At 41.0% G+C, this 24337-nt stretch overlaps 1 protein-coding gene across 5 annotated transcripts in view; it reads left to right on the top strand.

Annotated features, from left to right (window-relative positions):
* CFAP54 (cilia and flagella associated protein 54) overlaps positions 1–24337 on the top strand; it is a 440387-nt gene that overhangs the window by 306241 nt on the left and 109809 nt on the right. For 3 of the 5 annotated variants that reach the window (XM_033951153.1, XM_033951150.1, XM_033951155.1), the window contains exons 47-50: positions 1575–1661; positions 8608–8730; positions 15001–15054; positions 23292–23511. In XM_033951153.1, the coding sequence (XP_033807044.1) occupies positions 1575–1661; positions 8608–8730; positions 15001–15054; positions 23292–23511 (484 nt within the window). The remainder of the gene's footprint in view (positions 1–1574; positions 1662–8607; positions 8731–15000; positions 15055–23291; positions 23512–24337) is intronic. The other 2 variants (XM_033951152.1, XM_033951154.1) reach the window with 2 other exon arrangements.

The raw sequence follows: 24337 nt of genomic DNA, 5'->3' as shown, positions 1-24337 counted from the left end.
AATAAAAGTTTGTTATTACTTGATGAAATTTGACTTCTTGTTCTCATGGTTGTTCCAAATAATATAGTATCATATGTCAATGCTACCGGATTTTCTAACATTTTATTAATTTGGGGCCAAATTGATTTCCAGAATGATAAGATAAATGGACAAAAGAATAAAAGATGATCTAATGTCCCAACTTCAATATGACAGTGCCAGCATCTATTAGATCTTGAACTATCTATTTTTTGTAAACGAACCGGGGTCCAAAAAGCTCTATGTAAAAGAAAAAACCATGTTTGTCTCATTGATGCTGACACCGTACATTTTAACCTCCAAGACCAAAGTCGTGGCCATTGAGATGCACTAATTTGGTGCTTTATCTCAATGCTCCAAATGTCTCTAAGACCATTTTTTGGTTTTTTATTTATATATCCGGATATTATTTTATACCACTGTGCGGCTTTATGTCCTATTGAGTCCATCTGGAAACATAAGAATTCCAAACTGTGATATTTGGCAAGATCTTTCCATTCAGGGAACCCTTCCTGAATAGATTGTTTTAATTGCAACCATTTAAAATATTGTGTTTTATTAAGACCAAATTTGTGTTGCAATTGTGAAAATTCCAGCAACTTATCATTTTTTATTACATCATCCAAAATACGAATGCCAGCTATCATCCAATGTTTCCAGATGACTTTAAAACCGCCAATCTTGATCTTGGGGTTTAGCCATATCGTTTGAGTAGTTGATTTACTAATTGGAATTTGAGTTAGATTACTTATGTATCTTATAGTTTTCCAGGTATCCATAAATATTTTATGATCTTTGTACACTCAGATTCATTATCACCTAGAACTATGATAGGCGATTAATCAAATTTTTAATAAACCTTGAATGCCTTGGCAGACAAGGTAAGAACATAAGAACATAAGAATTGCCCTGCTGGGTCAGACCAGTGGTCCATCGTGCCCTGCAGTCCGCTCAGGCAGCGGCCCGTAGGTCAAAGACCAGTGCCCTAACTGAGACTAGCCTTACCTGCGTATGTTCTGGTTCAGCAGGAACTTGTCTAACTTTATCTTGCGATCGCGTCAGAGGGAACGTGCTACTATGTGGAGAGCGGCCTGCGAGGTTCGCTACAGCCGGCCGCGAACCTCAGCAGGCCGTTTTAAATAGGAATGGCAGCGGTGACTGGAGGGAGGGGAAGAACAGGAGTGGTAACGGTTGTTGCGGGAGGGGGGGAGTTGGCGATGTGCAGGTCGCTGTAAACAGGAGCGGCAGCGGCGGCAGGACCATGAGCCCTCCTTCCACCATCCGCTGCCAGAGCCGCTCCTGTCGCCAGATGCAGCTAACTGGTGCATACGCGTCAAGGCTGGTGACTCGCGCATGCGCACTCCTACGGCCACACACCTACAGCGCACGGAACACACAAATAGGACTGCGCATGCGCGGCTAGCTCTTTATTATATTAGATGCACATAAAACAAGGACAAAACCAGTTTTTATTTCAAATACTACATTTCAGTCATCGGAAGTCTGAAGCCAAAGACTGTTGAATAACTGACCGTTTCAATCTTTCATGTTCACAGATTCTGCCACTTTTCACACTGTACCAGTACTTTGTGTGTATAGTTTGCCATGAACCTATTAAATCCGTTGAAGTAAGAATCCTTAAGGTAATTATGGAATTTAAAGGTTTAGATATCTTTTAAACATTTTCTTCCAGTATACCTTTATTTGGTTAACCAAATTGATGTTATTGTATAGGATAGACAGTAAAACAGTGTTTCTCAAGGCAGCCCTGGTGTAGCTGTTAGCCAAAATGATTTTCAGGATATCCACAATTATGTATAAAGTATTTATTTACATTTGTTATAACTAACTTTTCAACAACTTTTCAACAGGCGCTCAAAGCAGATTATATATATAACATGTATATATATAACATATATAATATGTAACATAATGCATATAATAATAAAAAGTATGCAGTACACTGCAAATAATGCAGATTTCTCATAAACAAAACTCCCTGAATTCTATATGTGGTGTTCCCTCTAAGGTGAGCGCATGAGCGATCGCTCACTCTTTTCAGTGGCGTCGCTCATGCTTTTTCTCATGTTGCTCAAGCAGCGGCGGAGGCGGGAAGAAGCAGTGGCAGCGGCGGCCTGCCCTGCTCGCTTTAGTGTCTGCGGCGGCGGAGGTGAGAGGAAGCGGCGGCGGCCTGCCCTGCTCGCCTTAGTGGCGGCGGTGGCGGAGGTGAGAGGAAGTGGCGGCGGCAGTATGCCCTGCTTGCCTTAGTGTCGGCAGCGGCGGAGGTGAGAGGAAACAGCGGCGGCGGCGGCCTGCCCTGCTCACCTTAGTGTCGGCGGCGGCGGAGGTGAGAGGAAGCGGCGGCGGCCTGCCCTGCTCGCCTTAGTGTCGGCAGTGGCAGTCTACCCTGCTCGCCTTAGTGTATTTTAAGTTGAAAGATGCAGCGGCCACGTCTTTCACCTTAAAAATACACTAAGGCAAGGCAAGGAGCAGGGCAGACCGAAGAACAGCACCAGTAAGGCTGGGGACTCGTGCATGCGCACTCCTCACTCCTCCCAATGTTCTCTCTTAGGATTGGGCAGGAGAAGTAGTAGCCTCGTTGAGCAGGGAACCAGTGTGTGGAATGCCCTGTTTCCAAGTTGGCCTGGGAGAGCTGCTGAGTTTGTACATCATGGCACCACCCCTTGGTGGATTTTAGAAACCAGAGGTAGTTGATTGTGACCCCATAGGAAGCCATTATAGGGACTTGTCCCTATAATAACTGAAGATATTTCTGGAGAGGTCTGGTGATATCCAGGCCCAGATGAAATTACAGGGTGTTACATCTAAGGACCTGATTTTTCTTTGATTAGGGGGTATGTGGTGATGGAGCCATCTTGCTTTATCTAATATAATAAAACGCTAGGCCGCGCATGCGCACTTCCTATGTGTGTGCCGGTTTTCCGTGAGCTGTAGCGACACATAGGAAGTGCGCATGCACGGCATACGCTCTGTCCTGCTCCATGTTGCCTTCGCCGCTTCTCCGCTCTCTTCCTCCACCCCCCCCCCGAAGCAGATGTCGACCGCGGCGGCCCGAGTCTGATGTCTTTGCCGTTGCCGCCTCTCCGCTCTCTCTCTTACTCCATCCCCCCCCCCGAGGCGGAAGTCGACCGCTGCGGCCCGAGTCGGATGTCGGCCGCGGCGGCCCCAGTCGGATGTCTCCAATCAAATCAAAATAAAACAAAAATGCAGACTTTCAAAGGTATGGATGAGCGAGAAGGCACAGAGTTCAAAGATTCCTGGTCACCTGGGTGGGGGGAGAGGAGAGGAAGCAGAGATGCTGGGCAGGGGATGGGGTCTCATGCCCAATCACTTTAGGCTCAGGCCCACCCAAATGCTGCAACACACGGAAATGGAGGGCAGAAAAGAGGTTGATGGACAGGGGAAGAGGTGCTGATGAACAGGGAGAGGGGGGCAGAAAAATAAAGACAGGCCTACTGCTGGACAGGGGGGAGCAGGAAGGAGGTGATGATGGACAGGGGGAGGTAAAACAAAGGGAGAAGGGCTTCTGCTGGATAATGTGAGCAGTAATGGGGTGGTGGAGGACACAGGGGAGGTAAAAGGAAGGGAGAATGGACAGGGGGAGCAGGCAAGGGGTGGTAGTGGACAGCCAAGGGAAAAAAAAAAAATGACAGACAGAAATACAGAAAGCGGCTAAGGAGAGAGAAAAAAAATAAAGACAGACACATAAGAACATAAGAACATAAGAAGTTGCCTCCACTGGGTCAGACCAGAGGTCCATCCTGCCCAGCGGTCCGCTCCCGCGGCGGCCCATCAGGTCCGCGACCTGTGAAGTGGTTACTGACCACACACACACACATATATATTCTAGCACCCATTAATGTAACGGGCTATAAGACTAGTTAACATATAAAATCTGTGAGTGACACTCTTAGAATAGCATTTGCTCATGTGCTCAGCTTAGAGTGAACATAGGGATTAAGTTACTTTAAATATCAAAGAATTCACTATTTTTAAAGAATTTATGGCCATGTCTAAGCGGCGAGCTGAGGAAAGTTTATGTAACACAGGCAAGAAGAGGTGCTTGGGTTTTAAAACAGAGTGGTTGACTGAATGCTATGTTGAAACGGATTTACCGCATGGCACTGCACAGCACGTGCTACTTGGGGAAATTTTTTATTACTCAGAAACTGATGGTGTTAAGTGCAAAATTTGCATGAAAGCGGAATACAAATGCGACTGGACATCAGGAAAAACGTGGACCGATTGGAAAGTTGATCATTTAAAATGGCATTTGAGCCAAAAATCACACATTGAAGCAGTCACGAAACTGAAAAACAAAAGCAGAAGTCTGTTGAAAAACATGCTGACAGAATCGAAAGAAGATCGTGAAAACAGAAAAGAATTAGTTAATCGGCAACAAGCGACTACTAATGAGGTAAAGATAGTCATTGATAACGTTTTACTTGCTGTTAATATAAATTCTTCAATGCTATCGGTGCAGGCAATTCATGACCACGTTGCGAAATATGTAGATACCAGAAAGCTGGCGAAGCAAAAACTATGCTTTTGAATTTGTTGAGTGTATAAATTCAACCATTAGGTCGGAAATATTATTGGAGATTAAAAATGCAGCTTACCATACCTTGATGGTGGACGAATTAACTGATATTTCATTTTCCAAAATGTTAGTTCTGTACATGAAATTTTGAAATGCCAATAATTCAGTCCATAAAACTGTATTCGCTGGAATTTTTAAATTAACAGGTTGTGATAGCTTGTCAATCCTTGGAGCCATTCAGAAATTTTATGCAGACAACAAATTAGATTTGAACAAGATGGTTATGTTTACCTCTGATGGAGCCTAAGTTATGCTAGGCAAGCAGAGAGGGGTAGCAGCATTTCTTCGCCAGTTAATTCCACATTTGTCTGAACAACACTGTGTGGCACACAGAGAGGATTTGGGAATAGATGATGCATGGAAAGATATACCATTGATGAAGGAGATAGAAACTCTGCTGAGAACTGTTTACACAATTTTCTGCAGATCATCTGTCAAGAAGGATAAATTTGAGGCCTTGGCCAAAGCTGCTGAAGCAGACGTGATAGCATTCAGACCACTCAACAAAGTTTGGTGGTTATCCAGGCATTTTGCTGTCAATGCTTTGGTTTTGAACTATGATATTTTAGTGGAATACTGTAGAAAACAGGTTGATGAGAATAATGACTCGGTCCATAAATACTGCCTAGAGAAACTACAGAATCCAGAACACCATGTTGCAATTACAATATTGAATGATGTATTATCAGAATTAAGTGACTTGTGTAAACTTTTTCAAAGAAGTTTGCTGTCTACTGTGGAAGCCTTCCAGTTTGCAAAGGCAAAAATAAAGAAACTCAGATCACAGTATCTTGGAGAGAAACCTCACTACACCGAAAATGCCAGCCATTTGCTTTCATCATTTCAGCACCCAGTGAACACAAAGTCAATAATTAAGTTCATTCAGCAGACCATGTGAACATTTGGATAATAGATTTCCAGATGAGGAATTACAATATTGGGCAGTATTTGACAAAGAATGTTTTTCAACAGCTGTGAACTTAGAGGATTATACATTTGGTCTTGAGCAGATGAAGAGGCTTGGAAACCGATTCCATGTTCTTCTGGAAAAAGACAACGAAGCATTCCAGAAAGAACTTTATAAGCAGTTTCCAGAATTTAAATTAATTGTTAATGAGAAATTGCAAACTGGAGCAGTTAAGACATTTGCAGATCTAGTTGCATTCACAAAACAGCAGGATCAACTTCAAGACTTATTTTTGCATCTGGATATCTGCGATACATTCCAGGCTTCAAGTGCTGACTGTGAAAGCGGATTCAGTTTGATGAACAACATAAAGACAAAACACAGAAATAGACTAGATGTTGAGCATCTGGACAATTTAATGAGAATAAAGCTCTTTTTAAATTCTAGACAAACTGTAAATGCTGAAAAGGTCTACAATCTTTGGAAAACTGAAAAGAATTGAAGAGAATATTTGTGAAGATTGAAGAACTGATGATATTATGTAATTAAAAGAACTTTAAGTAAATTGTTATTCTTCTAAGTTTTGAGTATTTAACCCTCCCACAATCTCACGGGCAGTCGGGCACTCGTTCCAAGTTTCAAGTTTATTGAGAAAATGATTTAAACGCAACTTCAAATATTTTCAACGTGTATAACAAAAATAAATTTGGGGAAATAAATAAAACCATTTGAACAATAAACATACAAACATATCCATAGATGATTTAAAATACATAAGGAGTACAAGGATAAACTACATTTGTTTAAAAATGCGTCCTCCGCGCCTGCTCATAAATTTGTGGAGTATGTAACTTGTCGCTCATGCATATTTTTTTTTTGCACACACCTCATCAATCCTTAGAGGGAACATTGGTGGTGACCAATGCTGCATGCTGAAATATGGCTGTATACCCAAGTTGCATTTTCAATTGATTAATAAACCCTTGAACTAGGAATAATTGGGCACAAACAACCAATCATTAGTTAATTGGTACCATTTAGAATTTGCACGTGCAACTGGCTGCAGCTGTTCTAAATGGCTCAATGCCTAACTCTCAAAAGGGGCATGGCCAGGTTCCATATCAGGGGCATTTCAAAAGGTATTGCATGGAATTACTGAAATTGCCTAAGTTAAGGCAGGATCCACGCTGAAAGCTATTCTTTTTTTTTTTTTTTCCAATTCTTTATTCATTTTTAAAAAACTTACAATAAGTGTAACAGCATTTTTAACATTTTAAACTCAGATACAACACTTAATATTCTGTTAAAATCCATATCAGACTTTATCCCCTCCTAATCAATAACATTCTTTAAATTCAAGAAAACCTACCAGAAACCCCATTCCTATATACCTTATTTAATATTCAAATTTTTTAAAAAAACCCTCCCCCCTCCCCCCACCCTCGATGTGCATTTTTAAGGGGAAAAATAATATTCAATCATTACAATATTTTGTTAATGGCTCCCAAATCTCCTGAAACTTTCTAAAACTCCCCTGCTGTGTGTCTATTGTCCTTTCCATTTTATAAATGTGACATAAAGAGTTCCACCAGAAAGGGTGCACTTCCTTTATAGAATAATAAGTTTGAAGCGGTTTATAATAAAGATACATTTGACAGTACATGGGATAGAAACGGTTTACAATAAAGATACATTTAGTCAGTACATGGGATACAAGTGGGTTACTGTAAAGATATTTTTGTCAGTACAGTGGTGCCTCACACAACGAACTTAGTTCGTTCCAGGAGCAAGTTTGTTATGCGAAAAGTTCGTTATGTGAAACGCGTTTTCCCATAACAATACATGTTAAAAAAAATAATTCGTTCTGCAGCATAAAATATGCTAAGATGACATAAAAAAAGATAAATTTGTGAAAATGGTGGTCTTGCTGAGGCCAAACTCTTTGACGAGGTCACACTGTTTTACCCCACATTCACTCCTTCTAATTATTTCCCGTTTCATTTCAACAGAAATCACCTTCCTGCTTTTTTTAGAAGCCATGATATATAAAAAATATTGAGTTTATCTTAAAAGGACGACTGTATACAGTGAGAGAGGGCAGTTAAGCGCAGTGACTAACGACTGCCTGCAGTGCCTGCGCGGAAAGATGCAATACATCGGCAGCTCGGGCGACTTCGTTGTGTGAAACGAAGTTCGTTGTGTGAAACGAAGTTCGTTGTGTGAAGTTCGTTGTGTGAAACGAAGTTCGTTGTGTGAATCAAGACATGAAGTTCGTTGTGCGAGGCGTTCGTTATGCGAGGCACCACTGTACATGGCTTGCAAGTGGGTTACAATACAAGTGGTTTACTATCAAGGTGCATTTTGTCAGTGTAAGGGATACAGGTGGGTTACAATAAAGATACATTAAGTCAGAATAGTACTTAGCACTCAGTTTTTTTGTTGTACAATTTTGGATGCCATTTACTGAATTCCCCTTCCTCTCTGAGCACATTACAAGCTCTCATAACCTCATGCTTAGATTACTGCAATCTACGTCTAACTGGTATCCCGCAGTGTCGCCTCTCCCCCTCGCAATCTGTGCAAGACTCTGCTGCGCGACTCATCTTCTACCAACCTCACTACGGTCATGTCACGCCTCTCCTTAAGTCACTTCACTGGCTCCCTATCTGCCATCGCATACAGTTCAAGATCTTATTGCTGACCCAGAAGTGTGTTCATTTTGCTGCCCCTCAATATGTCTCCTCGCTTCTCTCTCCTTATACACCTCCCAGAGTACTCCGTTTCTCGGATAAGTCATTCTTATCATTACTCTTCTCTTCCACTGCTAATGCCAGACTTTGTTCCTTTCATCTAGCTGCCCCCTATACCTGGAATAAATTACCTTTTTTTCCTGCAAATTAAGCCCTGCTAGCAACCACCCTTCTCATTTCCTGTTAAAGAAAGGGAGCCTCCAATTACATTTTATTTTGGTATGTGGTTGTTAAGATTTGCACTAATGAAACCTAATCTAAATGCATTATTCTAATATTTTTTTTATTTCTCTCATTTACTTTATTTGAAGGTTAAAGTTCTTACAAATTTAGGATATTTTTCTGAGGCCTGTTATGAGCTATTCCAAATTTATAAAGGACGAAGAATTCCTAAGAGACTTGGCGAAGGCTTCAGATATGTTGCTAATGACCTGGTAAAATAATGTAAATGTTTTAATGTTCTCGCTAAAAATTGTTCTGAAAATTTCAGTATATTTTCTTTGCAAGAGTTCATCAAGTTATTTGAGGCGTAATTTTAAAAAGCATTTCCACGGGTCCAATACTGTTTTGTGTGCAAAAATTGACTTTTATCAAATTACTCTCTCAATATATGTGAAGGTTTATCCACTGAGGCCTAGAGTCAACAAACCAAAAAAAAGGGACTTTAGTAAGTGTAAATCCTTTAAACTGAGAAGGTGCTCAGAACCGAAGATAGTAAGAAAAACACCAGATGGGGACAAGCCCCTGGAAGCATTTTCAATAGTTTATCATTGCACCATCTTCGATCGGTAGAAAGGTTTAAATTGTGTCATAAATAAATTCTTGTTTTTTAAAGTGTTCTTTGCTTTATAAAAGCAGTCTTCAATGTGCTAGGATGCAAAAATGTTTAAATAACATTACATAGTAACATAGCAAAAACTTGAAATGAAGGTGAAGTAATTAGGAAATTGTCTCACTCCAGTGGGTCCCGACACGTTTCGCCAGTGGCTTCCTCAGAGAACCCCCTCAGGCTGGTTGAAAATGAGTAAAACTCCTTCCTAACGAAAGAAGATAGAAAACGCCATTCACAACGTAAAACAGTGCAGTACTTCAAATAAACTCACGACGCTGCCGGTGAATACCTTACTCTTATCCCGTGATTATTTCACTTCCTGTTGATGTCACTTTCAGCTGATGTCCCAGTGTAAATGCTCTACTAAGTGTCAATCATCAGTGTAGGAACGCCCACCACTCCACTGTCTGCCAATGGAATATCCATGACTGTTCTTTCTTCCATAACAAGGTTTGTTTATGCCCCCCTCTCTTTAAACTCGGAGCTTCCAATATCACAAACTTTAAATCTTCTAAAGTGTGGGACTGTGCCTGCCAGTGTTGGGTAAGTGGAGCTCCCATGTTGCCCTGACGGATCTTGCTAAGGTGTTCTGTGACCAGGGCCGGATTTAGATGAAAAGAGGCCCTAGGCTATTCCACTTATGAGGCCCTTTCACCTCCCATTTTTAAGTTTGTAAATTACATGAGAGATAATAAAATACATCATTATTGTGATATATATCAATATGTTAAATGAAACATGTTGTTATCGGTATTAACCTTTATAAAAAATGTGACACGGATAATAAATTAAAAAAAGTCGAGAACACTTATTTGGACATTTATTCTCAGCACCATATATAGTACTTGTAACAATAACTAATCAAACATAACAAACAACATTGCCCCTTCCTATGTCCATAGTGCCCCCAGCGCGTCCTTCCTCACCTCACCCCCCCTCCGATGCCCGCCTGCCTCCCATCCCCCTTCCACTGAAACCCCCCCCACCCCCACCCCCGATGCCAGTCTGGGCTGCCCTGTCCTGACAGATCCACTTTTGCCTCTCTCTCCGCGGGGCTGGGCTTTGCCCAGCTGTTTCCGGACTGACGTCTTTCCCTCCCCGATCCTCCTCCCAGGGCGAGAAAAAGAAAGGGAGAAGCCGAGTCGGCGCCCCGTTGCGGCCGGAGCCGGTTCCGAACCCAAAGCGTAGAATTTCTCCTTATTTTCGGTTCAGTGTTATAGTGTTCACTGTTTTTAGAATAGTGTAATTTTAATTTTGCTAACAATTTGAATATAGGCTCCTCTTGATCTTGAGGCCCTAGGCTGAAGCCTAGTTAGCCTATAGGAAAATCCGTCCCTGTCTGTGACTCGTACTCGGATGGTCCTGGTAGCATGACCTATATACAATAACTGACAAGGGCAAAGGGCAATATTTTTCCTACAAGTAAAAAGCACTGCCATGGTTCCACTATGGCCCCCTCTGTGGCATACCTATACGTCATTGATTTTGAGGATCAGTTCGTGCATACATCTGTTTTTCAAGAAGACATTCATGCGTGGAAACGTTTCATAGATGACATTTTTGTTATTTGGACTAATATGGAGCAGCAGTTTCTTTTTTTTTTTTTAATTTCTTTATTCTTTTTCAAACTTACATCAAGTGCACAAAAAGAACAACATGAAATACTATCATATAACACTTGAACATCATACATTATATTCTTAATATGTAAATTAATTAAAAACCCTCCCCCCTTCCATCTTTCTATACAATCATTAAAACTATCATATTCCTTCAAAATTTCAATTTTGCTACATCTTATCTTCCAATCCCCCCACCCCCCTATGTATATTATCAAAGAAAAATGATGCCTATTCACTACAAAAATCAACCATTGGTCTCCATATCTTTAAAAAAATTTTATAACTTCCTTTCTGTATTGCAATTGCTCTTTCCATCTTGTAAATATGACACAGGGAATTCCACCAAAACGTATAATTGAGATTACTATAATTTTTCCAATTGTTAGTAATATGTTGCATAGCAACACCCGTCATTATCATCAAAAGCTTATTGTTATGTGCTGATAATTGACTTTTTTTCCTCATAGACATACCGAACAGAACAGTATCATATGATATTTCCACATGATTTTCCAATAAGCAATTTATTTGAGACCAAATTGAATTCCAAAAATTCCTAATGCAGGGGCAATAAAAAATTAGATGATCCAATGTCCCCACATCTAGATTACAGTGCCAGCATCTATTAGATTTAGAGCTATCCAACTTTTGTAAACGAACTGGGGTCCAAAAAGCTCTATGTAATAAAAAGAACCAAGTTTGTCTCATAGATGCTGACACTGTACATCTCATTCTCCAAGACCAAATTCGTGGCCATTGAGAAGCAGAAATATTATGCTTAATCTCAATGCTCCAAATGTCTCTCAGACCAGTTTTTGGCTTTTTATTTAAAAATCCAGATAATAATTTATACCACTGTGCGGCTAGGTGTCCCATGAAATCAGCCTGGAAACATAGGAACTCCAAACTATATTGAGTATTAAGAGTTTTCCATTCAGGGAACCCCACCTGAATAGCCTGCTTCAGCTGCAACCATTTAAAACTTTGTGATTTATCAAGACCAAATCTAATTTGCAACTCTGAAAAGTCAAGCAGTTTACCATTTAAAATAACATCATTTAAAGTTCTTATGCCTGCTATAATCCAGTGTTTCCATAAGATTTGAGCTCCGCCAATTCGAATCTTGGAGTTTATCCATAAAGATTGATTTTTAACATTCTTTATTCATTTTTGAAACGTAAATTGTGTACAACAAATGATGCATTTACATACATTATTATCATTACAGCACAATATACTTAATAAAAGAAAGATAAGACTTATTTTCTCCCATCCCCTTCCAATTTAAAAACATCTCATAAAAATGTTTATAATCAACCCTTCTTTACTTCTTAACCAATGCCTAAACATACCCCCACCCCTCCACCCAGGATGTGCACATTTTCCACAATTATACAATTAGATTAATCTTTACAATATTTAGTTAATGGTTCCCATACTTCCATAAATTTTTTATAATAACCCTTCTGAATGACCATAAACTTTTCCATTTTGAAGGTGGAGCAGTTTCAATGGTTTTTACAGTAGTTGAATGCTTGTGACCCAAATTTACAGTCTATGGCTTCCATTGGCCATTTGGAAATTTCTTTTTTGGACATACAAATTCACCTTTCTCAGGGTTAGTTTGAAACTACGATGTATCATAAAGATACTGACAGAAACAACTTGTTACGCTTTGACAGTTATCACCTCAGGCACCTGCGGTAAACCAATTTTTGCGATTATGACGCCTGTGCAGTACAGTCGAGAAGTATAAACGAAGATCAAAAGACATGTGGCAGCGCTTTGTGGAAAGGGGGTACCCAGTAGGGGTTATCAAAAAGGCATATAAAAGAGCGTTATATGCCCATCGGGTTCACCTTCTAGCAAGTACATCAGCTCCCACGGAGCCTCGTCATTTTGTGCCACCGGCAGCGATTCTGACAGGACCCTAGGCCTGTTAAACCACGGCCTACATTTCTGGCACCTCGGGGCCTTGCTCACCACAATTCCGGAAGCAGCACCTGACTGTGACTGACACACAACAGGCACCTGTTTTGTAAGCATCTGCCGTGGCAGGCGCCACTTCCATAATCAGCCCCTCAGTCTATTTTAACTTTTAAATTGATAATACAGTACTTCCCCGAAATTATTTTAAAAAACCGCAAATGCGGTTTTTCATCTCTGAAAAGGCAGGAGAGGCAGGTGAGGTCAGCTGGAGAGGCAGGAGAGGGCAGTTGGAGCCCGACTTTACTACAGGAAGAGGTTGTCAGAGCAGACTGCGAATGAGCGAGTCCGTGATTCGCGAACCGCAAATTTGCGGGGAAACACTGTATTCATATATATATATTTGTACAGACAATGGCTTAGCGAGGGTGAGCGACACTCGCGCCCTCTCTCCTGCCCACCTGCCATGCGCACGCACCCCTTCCCAGTACTTTTTTAACTTTGCCACAAGCAGCCACCAACTTTCTGCCTATGTCAGCTTTGGCGCTCTCTCTGACATCCGTGGCACAGGTCCCGGAAGTGACGTCAGAGAGCACGTCGAAGCCGACATGGGCAGTAAGTTGGTGGCTGCTTGCACCAAAGTTAAAAAGGTACGGGGGAAGATAAGGGGCACATAAGCGGCAGGGGGAGGAGTGGGAAGGGGCTGGAGAGAAGGAGGGGTGTCGGCACCACAAGCAAGATGGCGCCCGAGGCGGACCACCCCCCCTTACTACACATCCACAAATTGCATAATTTTTAACTACAGGTTTTGAGGCATTTTATATCTGATATAAGTATTAAGTATTAAAGAAAATAATGCTTTTACCTGTGTCAAAATTCTAAATGCTGTTGTACATTTTAGTCGGAATCGCATAGCCTTTAGCTTTTCCACTTTTAGCCTTACCATTATACCCCTGAAGCAGCCCAAGAGTTGGTGAAATGTAGCCCATGTCGGGTGATTGTTTTAATAAAGAGATTTTGGTTTGGAGCAGTCCTTCTGCGACCTGTTTCTTTTGTATCATGCACATAATATACCGTATATACTCAAATGTAGATTGATCCGAATATAAATCGAGACCCCCATTTTCCCCCCCCAAAGGAGGAAAAATGGTTGACTCAAATTTAAGAAGGGGGCTTAATATTCAAGTGCCTGCCCTGCCAGGATCTGCACCCAGTGTCCCTCACGCCCTCTCCTGCCAGGCTCTGCACTCAGCCCCCTTCCCTACCAAGCTGTGAACCCAGCCCCCTTCCCTCCCTGCCCTGCAGAACTCTGCACCCAGCCCCCTTCCCTACCAGGCTTTGCACCCAGCCCCTTCCCTCTCTGCCCTACCAGGCTATGAAGCCAGCCCCACTCTCTGCCAGGCTGTGCAGCCAGCCCCCCCTCACTACTTGCCAGGCTCTGCACTGCACCCTGTCCCCCCTCCCTACTAGGCTCTGCACCCTGTCCTATCTCTTCTTCCACCTCTGGTGGTCTAGTGGTAGGCTGGGACAGGAGAGATCCCTCCTGTATCCCATCCCAGCCTGACCAATACAAATAATTTTTTTACCTCCCCCCCCCCCTCGCCCCACCTTTTGTGTTATCCCTAGTAGTCCAGCAGTGTATGGGCAGGACTGCGCTCCTGCTTTGCGCACCTCCTTCCGGGCTCGGGGCTTGCCAATTGGGGCTCATGGTGCATAGGCTTCTTGAGCTCCCATGCAGCCCTGCACCGCTAGCTGAATGGCTACCACCAGGTCCCGTGAGTCTCGCCGCTGGACCACCAGAGATAACACAAAAGATACATGGGAGAGAGGGGGTAAAAAAAAAATTTTTGTATCGGCAGGGCCGGGAGATGGAAGGGATCTCTCCTGTCTCGGCCTATCAGAGGCCTGCATCAAGTCAGGGAGGGGGGGGGTCGAGTGATGACCTGAATATAGGACGAGACCGCCATTTTTGGACCCCAAAATCTCATCCTATATTCGAGTATATACGGTAAGCCAAGAAATCTGTGTGTACTAAACAGCAGTCATAAATGTGTTTGAGTACTTTCTGTGGAATAATTTTCAAAGGGACAGTATATGCTAATTACAATCTCTAAGCATTTTTGAGTTCTTCCCTCTGAATAACTGGGCTTGGATACTACAAGTGTCAGAATGAAAAAAATGGAAAGTGCTTAACAGTTTAGTTTTTAAGGTACCTTCAGTGTACCACATGACCAAGACCTTGGATTTGTTATCCTTTAGTTTTCTTATTTTATGTCATATCCAATATAGCATCATGTGATTATTGGGTTTTGCTTTGTTTTCAGGTAATACAGAAATTAGACATGTCAAAATCACTTCTGGTGAATGAAAATTTACAAGTAAGAAAACGGCTACAATATGCTTGATTGTATATCTTTTCTAGAGGTTTTTGAATGTACTTTGCATTTCTACTGTGAAATCTTTTGCAGCAATGTGTATTTTATATGTTTCTAAATACATTATTGCTCTAACAGACAAATATTGCAGAGGAAATGACAACTCCCCGCTGTTCTGTTGCTTCTTCTAAAACAGGGTTCTTTAAAGTTTTTGGTGGAATTCATTGTGTCATGTGTATAAAATGGAAAGAATATTAGCCATTCAGAAAGGGAATTTTAAGAAATTTCAGGAGATTTGGGATCCATTAGCAAAATACTGTACTGTTTAATTATGTTTTTCCCTATGTTATGCACATCCGGGAGGGGGGAGGATGGGGGTCTGTTAGATTTATGATTTCAGATATATTGGGGTTCATTATAGAAATTTTGTGTGATAACATTATGATTGTTCAGGAGGGAGGGGGGGTCTATTTCTGTAATGGATATTAATGGAATAATAAGTGTGTTATTGTTGTATAAAATGTGGTATTTATTGTTACACTTACTGTAAGTTTTGAAAATAATAAAGATTTGAAAAAAAATAAAATAAATAAAACAGGGTTCTCAACACAGTCCTTAGGACACAGCCAGTCTGGTTTTCAGGATATCTGTAATAAATATGCCCTGTTCCCTCTAAACCAGCGGTCTCAAACTCAAACCCTTTGCAGGGCCACATTTTGGACTTGGAGGGCCGCAGAAAAAATAGTTAATGTCTTATTAAAGAAATGACAACTCTGCCTGAGGTAAAACTCGTTATAGTTTATAAATCTTTCCTTAATTGCTTCTGATAATTTCAGCTATACAGAGCTGAAAGCAGTGCAACATACAGAAAGTGAAGTTTAGATAGTTTTTCACTTTCTGCATGTTGCACTGCTTTCAGCTGTGCATAGCTGAAATTATCAGAAGCAATTAAGGAAATATTTATAAACTATAAAGAGTTTTACCTCATGCAAAATTGTGATTTAGATTCTAATCTAAAGTATCAACTGCAGGAGACAAGATTTTGGTATAGTCCTCTAGGCTTTTTTGTAGAGGGCCTGGAAAACTTGTGCCTTAAGTGTCTGGTGGTCGCATCTGCAACCACCTTCAGCTCTCACCTCCTCCAGTACCGGGACACAACCACCATCTTACATCAAGCAGTCACCGCAAGGAGAGGTGCCAAAGAGTTCACGAGATTACGTACACATGCACAAGCTGCACTGCCTCCAGTGGTTACCTTACATTCTGGAGCATTGCCCGCCTCACTGCTGTAACTTCACACAAGCACTTTCCTGTCTCTGTACGCGTTTGTCCTCTCCACTCCACCTCATAATCATGTAGAGGTGCAGGAAAGTGCTTGCATGAGGTTACAGCTTGCATGAGGCAGGCGATGTTCCAGAGCATTGGTAACATACAGAAGGCCTCATAATAGTACCTGGCGGGCCGCATTTGGCTTGTGGGCCGCAAGTTTGAGACCACTGCTCTAAACTGAGCTGGTTTGTTTTAGACTAAATTATTTTTTAATTGGTATAATGTTAAGGTATTTTGTACATCGCCCAGAAGGTTTGAGTGGGCAGTATAGTAAATTTGAAATAAACTTGAAACTTGAAACTAAAGGAGTGGGGGGTGCGTCAATATTGCGTTTTCATCTTTGCATCTTTGCTTTCCTGACTACTTGACCAGCCTCTCTTAACTTTTCCAGATATTTTTGCCTGTCTTCCTCGTTCTATGATCTTTTGTAGTTTATGAAATCTAACCTCTTATTTCTTACCTTCTCAGGTACTACTTTTGAGAACCAAAGTGATCTTCTTTTCCTTTTCCTTTCCCTCTTACTTTTACTTACTTGCCTCACAAAAAAGTTTGTTGCCCTTACAATAACTTCTTTCACTTTTGCCCACTGTATTTCTACTCCTTCCAGACAACAATTCCTTGATGTAATTCCCCCTTCTGAACAAAGTTAGGCTAAAACAATTGCAGAGATACTACAAATATTCAGGGAATGTGTTAGGTGTATAATTCACGAGCAGCTGGGTATGCAGAAACTATCAGCCAAGTGGGTGCCCAAATGTTTGAATGCTGACAAGAAACGACAATTAAGTTTGCAAACTTGCCTACGTGCATGTACAAACAGTTTGGTAAGGTTTCATAACCTTGGTATATCAGTGTCTCACAGCTGTGTTCATGTCGATGTGTGGCAGTGTCTTGCTGAGTGGCGTTTACTATTGTTGTTGCATGTTTTTGTGTTACAACAAACTCCAAAAACAAAAATTGCCAGAGAACCTTACAAAGAGACCCAAAAAAAGGCAAAAAGGTCAAAGGTTCCCAAGAGTGGTAGTGAAACAGTGCCCCCAACAAAGGTTAAATCAATAACCAGTAAATAGGTATCAGGATTTTACTAATAAGTATCAGGATTTTACAAGATTTAGGTACCCTCAGTGCGAAGGGACAGCGACGGGAGCAAGGCTCCAACGCTTCACGCATCAAGGTGGCGCCGGGAAGGCGTACACCTACACACCATCATAGGATACCAGAGTGTGTGTTTTTAAATCAAAATAACACTATCACCAAAAAGTGCAAAATAAACACAGGGCACTGTAACAACAACCAAACAGGGAACCCCCCAGCCAACTCCCCAAAAATAAAAATAAAAGAGCAAAACTTAGCTTCAAAAGATTTTCATCCAATGTCCAAGGGAAGTGAGACAGGGCAGATGGATCGCCAGAAGACCAGGTTCAACCAGCCTGGTTTCGGGAACAAGTCCCTTCCTCAGGAACCCATAACTGAACAAATCAATCAATGGCAGTCCTCCAGGAGAGCTGGAAAGAAAGGAGGAGCAAACAGGAAGGCACGCAGCCTTGCTTAAAAGCCAACAGGAAGGACGTAGAGCCAATCAGAGCACAAGAGGAGGAGCCATACTACACAATAGTGTTCCATTCAATGCTGTCATTTAATCCAGAGGGAGACACACAATGAAGATGAAAAATCCAAAACTGCTCACTGAGATTAATGTATGCCATCTTGTCACCCCTGTAATCACTCGGTATCTGTTCCAAAACAAACCACGAAAGGTCATCAAAAGTGTGGTTCTTCTCAAGGCAATGGGGCACAAGAGGAGCAGATATAGCAGCGGTATGAATCCTACTCTTGTGTTCAGAGAGTCTTATTCTGATTTTTCTACTTGAATTAGAGCAACAGACAAACATTAAATTTCTTATTTTGTAATTTTGAACACAGTGTGCTGTTTTGCATGATTTACATCACAATAGCTTATTAATGTTGAATTTAAATAAACATGAACGCTTACAATTGCAAATAGACAAACGTGATTTTTGACAAGGTAGTTTTTGTGCAAAAACAGGAAAATATTTTCTTATGTGCTTTTTATGGCATTTTATGCAGTTATATCACACTTAGCTCCTTTGATAATCACAGTTATTACAGTACCCTGTGAGTGAGCTACAAAAATAGATCATTTCACCACCAAATATTACCTGTTACAAAGGGAACGTTGGCATATATTTATTGTAAATTTAAATAGAACACAAACATGCATCTAACTGGAATGCCTTGCCAACATATATGAGGCAAGAACATATCTCTCAATAATCAATCCCTAATTCTATCAGCCTTCTGTCTGGAACCACACTCAGTGTACAAAACTCATCCAAAATCCTTGGTGTAGTGCTGAACTATACTCTTTTCTCACCTCCACAAATCTCAAATGTCTGGAAAAAAAAAATCTTTAACTTGGAAAAAACTGCATTTCATCAGGCCCTTTTATGAAAGCTACTTTGCTATATTGGTCCAAATGCTCATTCTCTCTTTATTTGCGGGTATAAGCGCCAAACAACATTAAAGACTTCAACTCATCTAAAATACAGCGGTTAGGCTAATCTTCAGCCTCAGGAAATTTGATTGTGTAATAGAGCATTACCATAGACCCCACTGGTTACCCATGACTTCTATGATCTCCTTCAAAGCATCGTGTATTATATTATATTATATTATATTGGACAGGAGTGTGTGGCGCAGTGGTTGGAGCTACAGCCTCAGCACCCTGGGGTTGTAGGTTCAAACCCCGCGCTGCTCCCTGTGACTCTGGGCAAGTCACTTAATCCTCCATAGCCCCAGGCACGTTAGATAGATTATGAGCCCACTGGGACAGATAGGGAAAATGCTTGAGTACCTGATTGTAAAAACCGCTTAGATAACCTTGATAGGCGGTATATAAAAACCTAATAAACTTGATATTCCACATTTGCAACAATCACTCACTAGAGGAAACTTATTCAACTACAGTGCTCCCCCGCGAATTTGCGGTCTCGGTCATTTGCGGTATTTTCCGACCACGAATGACTGGGCATGAGAGGGCAGCTGGAGAGGCAGGAGAGAGCAGCTAGAGCACCGGCAAGTGAAGGAAATCACTCGCGGTATGCTCCTGTACTAAAGTTGGGCCTTACCAATCAAGAGCTGCGTGTCAAAGAGTATTCCAGTCGGGTTTTCAGGATTCCCCCAATGAATATGCATGAGATCTATTTGCATACAGCGATCCACAAATCCTATATTAGATTAGACTCTTGATTTGTTGCTTTCCTTCATTCCTCAGAGTTCAAACCTAATGAAACTTAGGCCTCCTTTTACGAAACTACGATAGCAGTTTTAGCGCAGGGAGCCACGCTGAATGGCCCGCGCTGCTCATTGAGTTCCTATGAGTGTCGGGAGCTGCGTGGGCCATTCAGTGCGGCTCCCCATGCTAGAAACTGCTATTGCAGTTTCGTAAAAGAGGGGGGGGGTTAGATTAGATTTGATTATTTGATCTTTCACAAAGATCTGATTTTTGGTCAGCTATCTTCTTAAGTTTATTTTTGTTTTTATTGTCCATATTTGGGAAGTGTGGTTATCCTAACATGTAAAGGAATTTTTTCTCGAGATTGGTTACCTGGGAATGATGTGTTGATTTTATGGGGTTCTTTTAAAATAGAAATTGCAAAATATTACAATCAAGAAAAAAATCTTGTACAGAAAAGCTCAACCCATATGAAGCATATTACAATATAATTAAATTCAGTCTAAAGTAAAGGACAAACCTTTTGTGAGTTAAGTAAAAGTCCACTATATAGTGAAGGTACAGATCAGAAAATTACAAAAGAAAACCATTTGGTAACAATAATCTAAACAGAATTGTGATGAAGGTTCAGTGGAATCCTTCTATTTAAATCTCATGTAGTATCTTCAGCAATTGGAGACAAAGCAGGAACCAAGGGTCTCTTTGCCACTAGAAACTAGGTTAAATGAACAAGATCAAAAAAATATATAGTATATGGATTTATACTGCACAATACATTTACAAAGAAATTTTTAAAAATACAATGCTCCTACTTGCAATACTCTAGGTTTTAACAAAATTAATTATTTTATCTTTTTTGTGTCTCTCTCTCAAAATATCAGGAAACCTATTTATTTTCAAATTAAGAAATTTCTTATCCCAATGATGGAAAAACATTCTCAGCAACCACTCTTAATCAGAGATTAAAGTAAATGTTACCACCATAGTAGCTGATGGTTCATAGTCAGTGGCGGCAAGACACCAGCGCGCTGACAATTCAGCGCAAGACAAAAGTGCACCGCCGAAAAACTTATTTTTTAAGAGCTCTGACAGGGGGTGTGTAGGGAACCCCCCCTCACTTTAATGCATAGTGTTTGCACTGCCTTTGGGGGGGGTGCAACCCCCCACATTATAGAGAAAACGGAACAGTTTCTGATTTTTTTTCAGGAAAAGTTCCGTTTTGTCTATAATGTGGGGGGTTGCTCTGCCACACCCCACCCCAACGGCAGCGCGAACACTCTGCATTAAAGTGGGGTGGTTCCCCCCACACCCTCCATTGGAGCTCTTAAAAAATAAATTTTCAGCGGCGCGCTTCTGTCTTGCGCTGAATTGTCAGCGCGCTGGTGTCTCTCGCGCGATTATCCCATCACTGTAGCTGATACTACTTTTTCTTGATCTGATTGCTCTAATATATTAGAAACATCCAGAGTGTCAATCTCAATAGTAACTTCTACTTGTGGCTGTTCCTCTTGCTTCATAAAGGTAGCAAGATAATAAGCCTTTACAATAAGAGGAACAAATTCCATAACCACACCTAATACCTCCATTACATAGCTTCTACATATAGCTTATTTGTGTCCCTTGAAGACCTTATAATGTGTGGCACAGTGGTTAGAGCTACAGACTCAGTACCCTGAGGTTGAGGGTTCAAATCCCATGCTGCTCCTTGTGACCCTGGGCAAGTCACTAAAAGGGCAAATTCTTTAAGAAGCGCCCAAAAGTTAGGCGCCGATATAGGCACCGTTAGCGCGATTCAAGTAAAATTGGGTGCTGTTTAGTGAATCACGCTGAGCGGCACCTATTTTGGAGGCGCCCATTAAATAGGCCAGCTCTACGCACAGCTAAAAGTTAGGCGCCCATGTGAGCGCTTAAGCACACTTAAGAGCAGTGATTCTGTAAGAAGGCGCCTAACATGCAGCCACGCCTATGCCTAACATGCATAGCGTCTATTTTTTTTTGAAGGCTGCCTAAATTTTTAGAGGCGCCTTGTTACAGAATCGCGCTTTCTTGATAGGCGCCTATGTTTCAATCAGAGCTTAATTGAGCTTGTTAATCAATTTAGATGGGCGCATATCTAGTTGGGCGCCTCCGAAATAGGCGCTGGTTACAGAATTTGGGCCTTAATCCCTCATTGCCCCAGGTACATTAGACAGATTGCGAGCCTGCTTGGACAGAAAGGGAAAAATGCTTTAGTACCTGAAAGTAAACCACTTAGATTATAAGTGGTATATAAATAAATAAAATAAATGGCGAAACCATCACTAGTTTTTCAGCGCCCATTTACCTAAACAACCGCCTTTACCGCCACCGATCACCCAGATCAAGGAGAACTCAGAATCTATTCACTTTCCCCCCTCTTAACGGTACCCGACGTAAGAAACTTTACGACAGCCTTCTATCGACACAGGCAGCGAAAATTGACCCCACCATCACCAATCTGATGATCAAAACAACAGACATCAAAGTGTTTCGAAAAGAAATCAAAACATTCCTATTCAAAAAACACGTCCTTACTCACTAATCTCTCCCCAATCACACATGCTCTCCCCCCCATGAACAACACATTAATCAACTCCTTGAACCACACCTACCAAAAATATTCAGATCCCTACATAAGCATCAACCACCTGTATCCAATACCTCTACTCCTTCAATATTAGATAACTTTCTTCTTTTACCCGAATATACTGTTATTCCCCTCTGTATCCTGTAATTACCTTCAATGTTAGGTAACTCTCTTCGGTTACCTAAACATATTGTTGTTCCCCACTGTATCCTGTAATTACCGGATTCTTGCTATATAATATAATTTTATCGGAAAAATTCCCCACTGTATCCTGTACCACCTGTATCCAATACCTCTACTCCTTCAATGTTAGATAACTTTCTTCTTTTACCCGAATATACTGTTATTCCCCTCTGTATCCTGTAATTACCTTCAATGTTAGGTAACTCTCTTCTGTTACCCGAATATATTGTTAGTTCCCACTGTATCCTGTAATTACCTGAATCTTGCTATGTAATTTTATCGGAAAAAATTCCCCACTGTATCCTTAAATCACCTTCAATGTTAGGTAACTCTCTTCTGTTACCCGAATTTATTGTTATTCCCCACTGTATCCTGTAATTACCTGAATCTTGCTATGTAATTCTATCGAAAAAATTCCAGATATCTCTAAATTTGTAACATTCTACCATAACATGTAATTTAATTGAATCGTTGTTTATGTAATTCTCTCGGTAATGTCCAGATCTCTTCTAATTGTAATCCGCTTAGAACCGCAAGGCACAAGCGGAATAGAAATCACTAATGTAAATGTAAATGTAGTTTGGGAAAATTAAAAAATCTTAGATTTGCAGCTCTGGATATATACTCTGTTTTCCACTTTAGGTTTAAGTTATCCTTTAGTAAAATTTCATTCACAGATTTTATAGTTTTTACGATGATTGAATTGTATGAATATGATTGAATTTTGTTTTTGGTTAGAATTGTGTGGATCCTTTTTTTTTTTTTAGTACTGATATAGAAAATTTGCAATCTACCCTGAAATTGTGTTGTAGCAGGATATAAATGTGCCATGAAATTGCATTAAATTGTTAATGATATTTGTTTCAGTTAATACAAGACCTTCTTAATGAAAAGCCGAGTCCTGAGTTTATGTCTCTTTGTGAGCATCAAATCATGAACAAATTAATTCTTGCAAAAATGCATTTCATCGTAAGTCTGTGTACCACAATGAGCATTATCCCTGAAGCGCTGGAGAAATCTAGCTATACAGTGACCCAAGAAATCATGCCGAAAACCACTAAAGGAAAAGTAGAATCCCGTGCACAAGGTAATAACTATTATAGAAAGCAAAAGTTATTTTCCAGTCTTGTGTATTATTTAATTTAAATTTGGGGAGGGGGTTACTACTAATGGACTGTAAGAGATGGACCCAAGGGTGCCCACGAGAGGGTGAGAAACTTTAGAGAGGGGCTTTTATGAGGAGTGGTGGTCCTTACAGAGGAATGTTCGGGGGGGGGGGGGTCTGGGGTAGTTGCATTTTAGGGGGCCTTAGGGGAGGGTATTTGGGTGGGGATGAGAAGGAAGGTTGGTCCAACCTCTTTAAAAATGCTCCCCAGGGACTTTGAGCCACAGGTTTGCAGCCTGATGTTGCTGGGCAGAAAAATACCATCCGCTGGGGATTTATTTATCCTAGAGTAATGCAGCTCGTGGTGTTCCCAGGAAGCGACATTATTTCATTTAAAAATAGATATTTTGCATGCTTTGCCTCTCATTTTTATGTTTCCCATGGCAGCCTAAAATAATACGCTTTACGATTAATATAATAGACATTATTACCATTTAATAATAATATTAACTTTATTCTTCTATACCGCCATAGTCGGATGACTTCTAGGCGGTTCACACTGAAGAGAGCTGGACAATCAGCGAATTACAAAATGCAAATAGTGAAAGTATTACACAAGAAATAGATACCGTATTTGCCGGCGTATAAGACGACTGGGCGTATAAGACGACTGGGCGTATAAGACGACCCCCCAACTTTTACAGTTAAAATATAGAGTTTGTTATATACTCGCCGTATAAGACTACCCCTTCTTCCGATTCGCGACCCCCCCCCCCAAGCCGGCAAAAACAGCTTTGCACCGCAGGCC

Source organism: Geotrypetes seraphini, chromosome 7 (assembly GCF_902459505.1).
Source record: "Geotrypetes seraphini chromosome 7, aGeoSer1.1, whole genome shotgun sequence".
Taxonomy (NCBI): Eukaryota; Metazoa; Chordata; class Amphibia; order Gymnophiona; family Dermophiidae; genus Geotrypetes; species Geotrypetes seraphini.
This window is presented reverse-complemented; position numbering and strand designations above follow the sequence as displayed.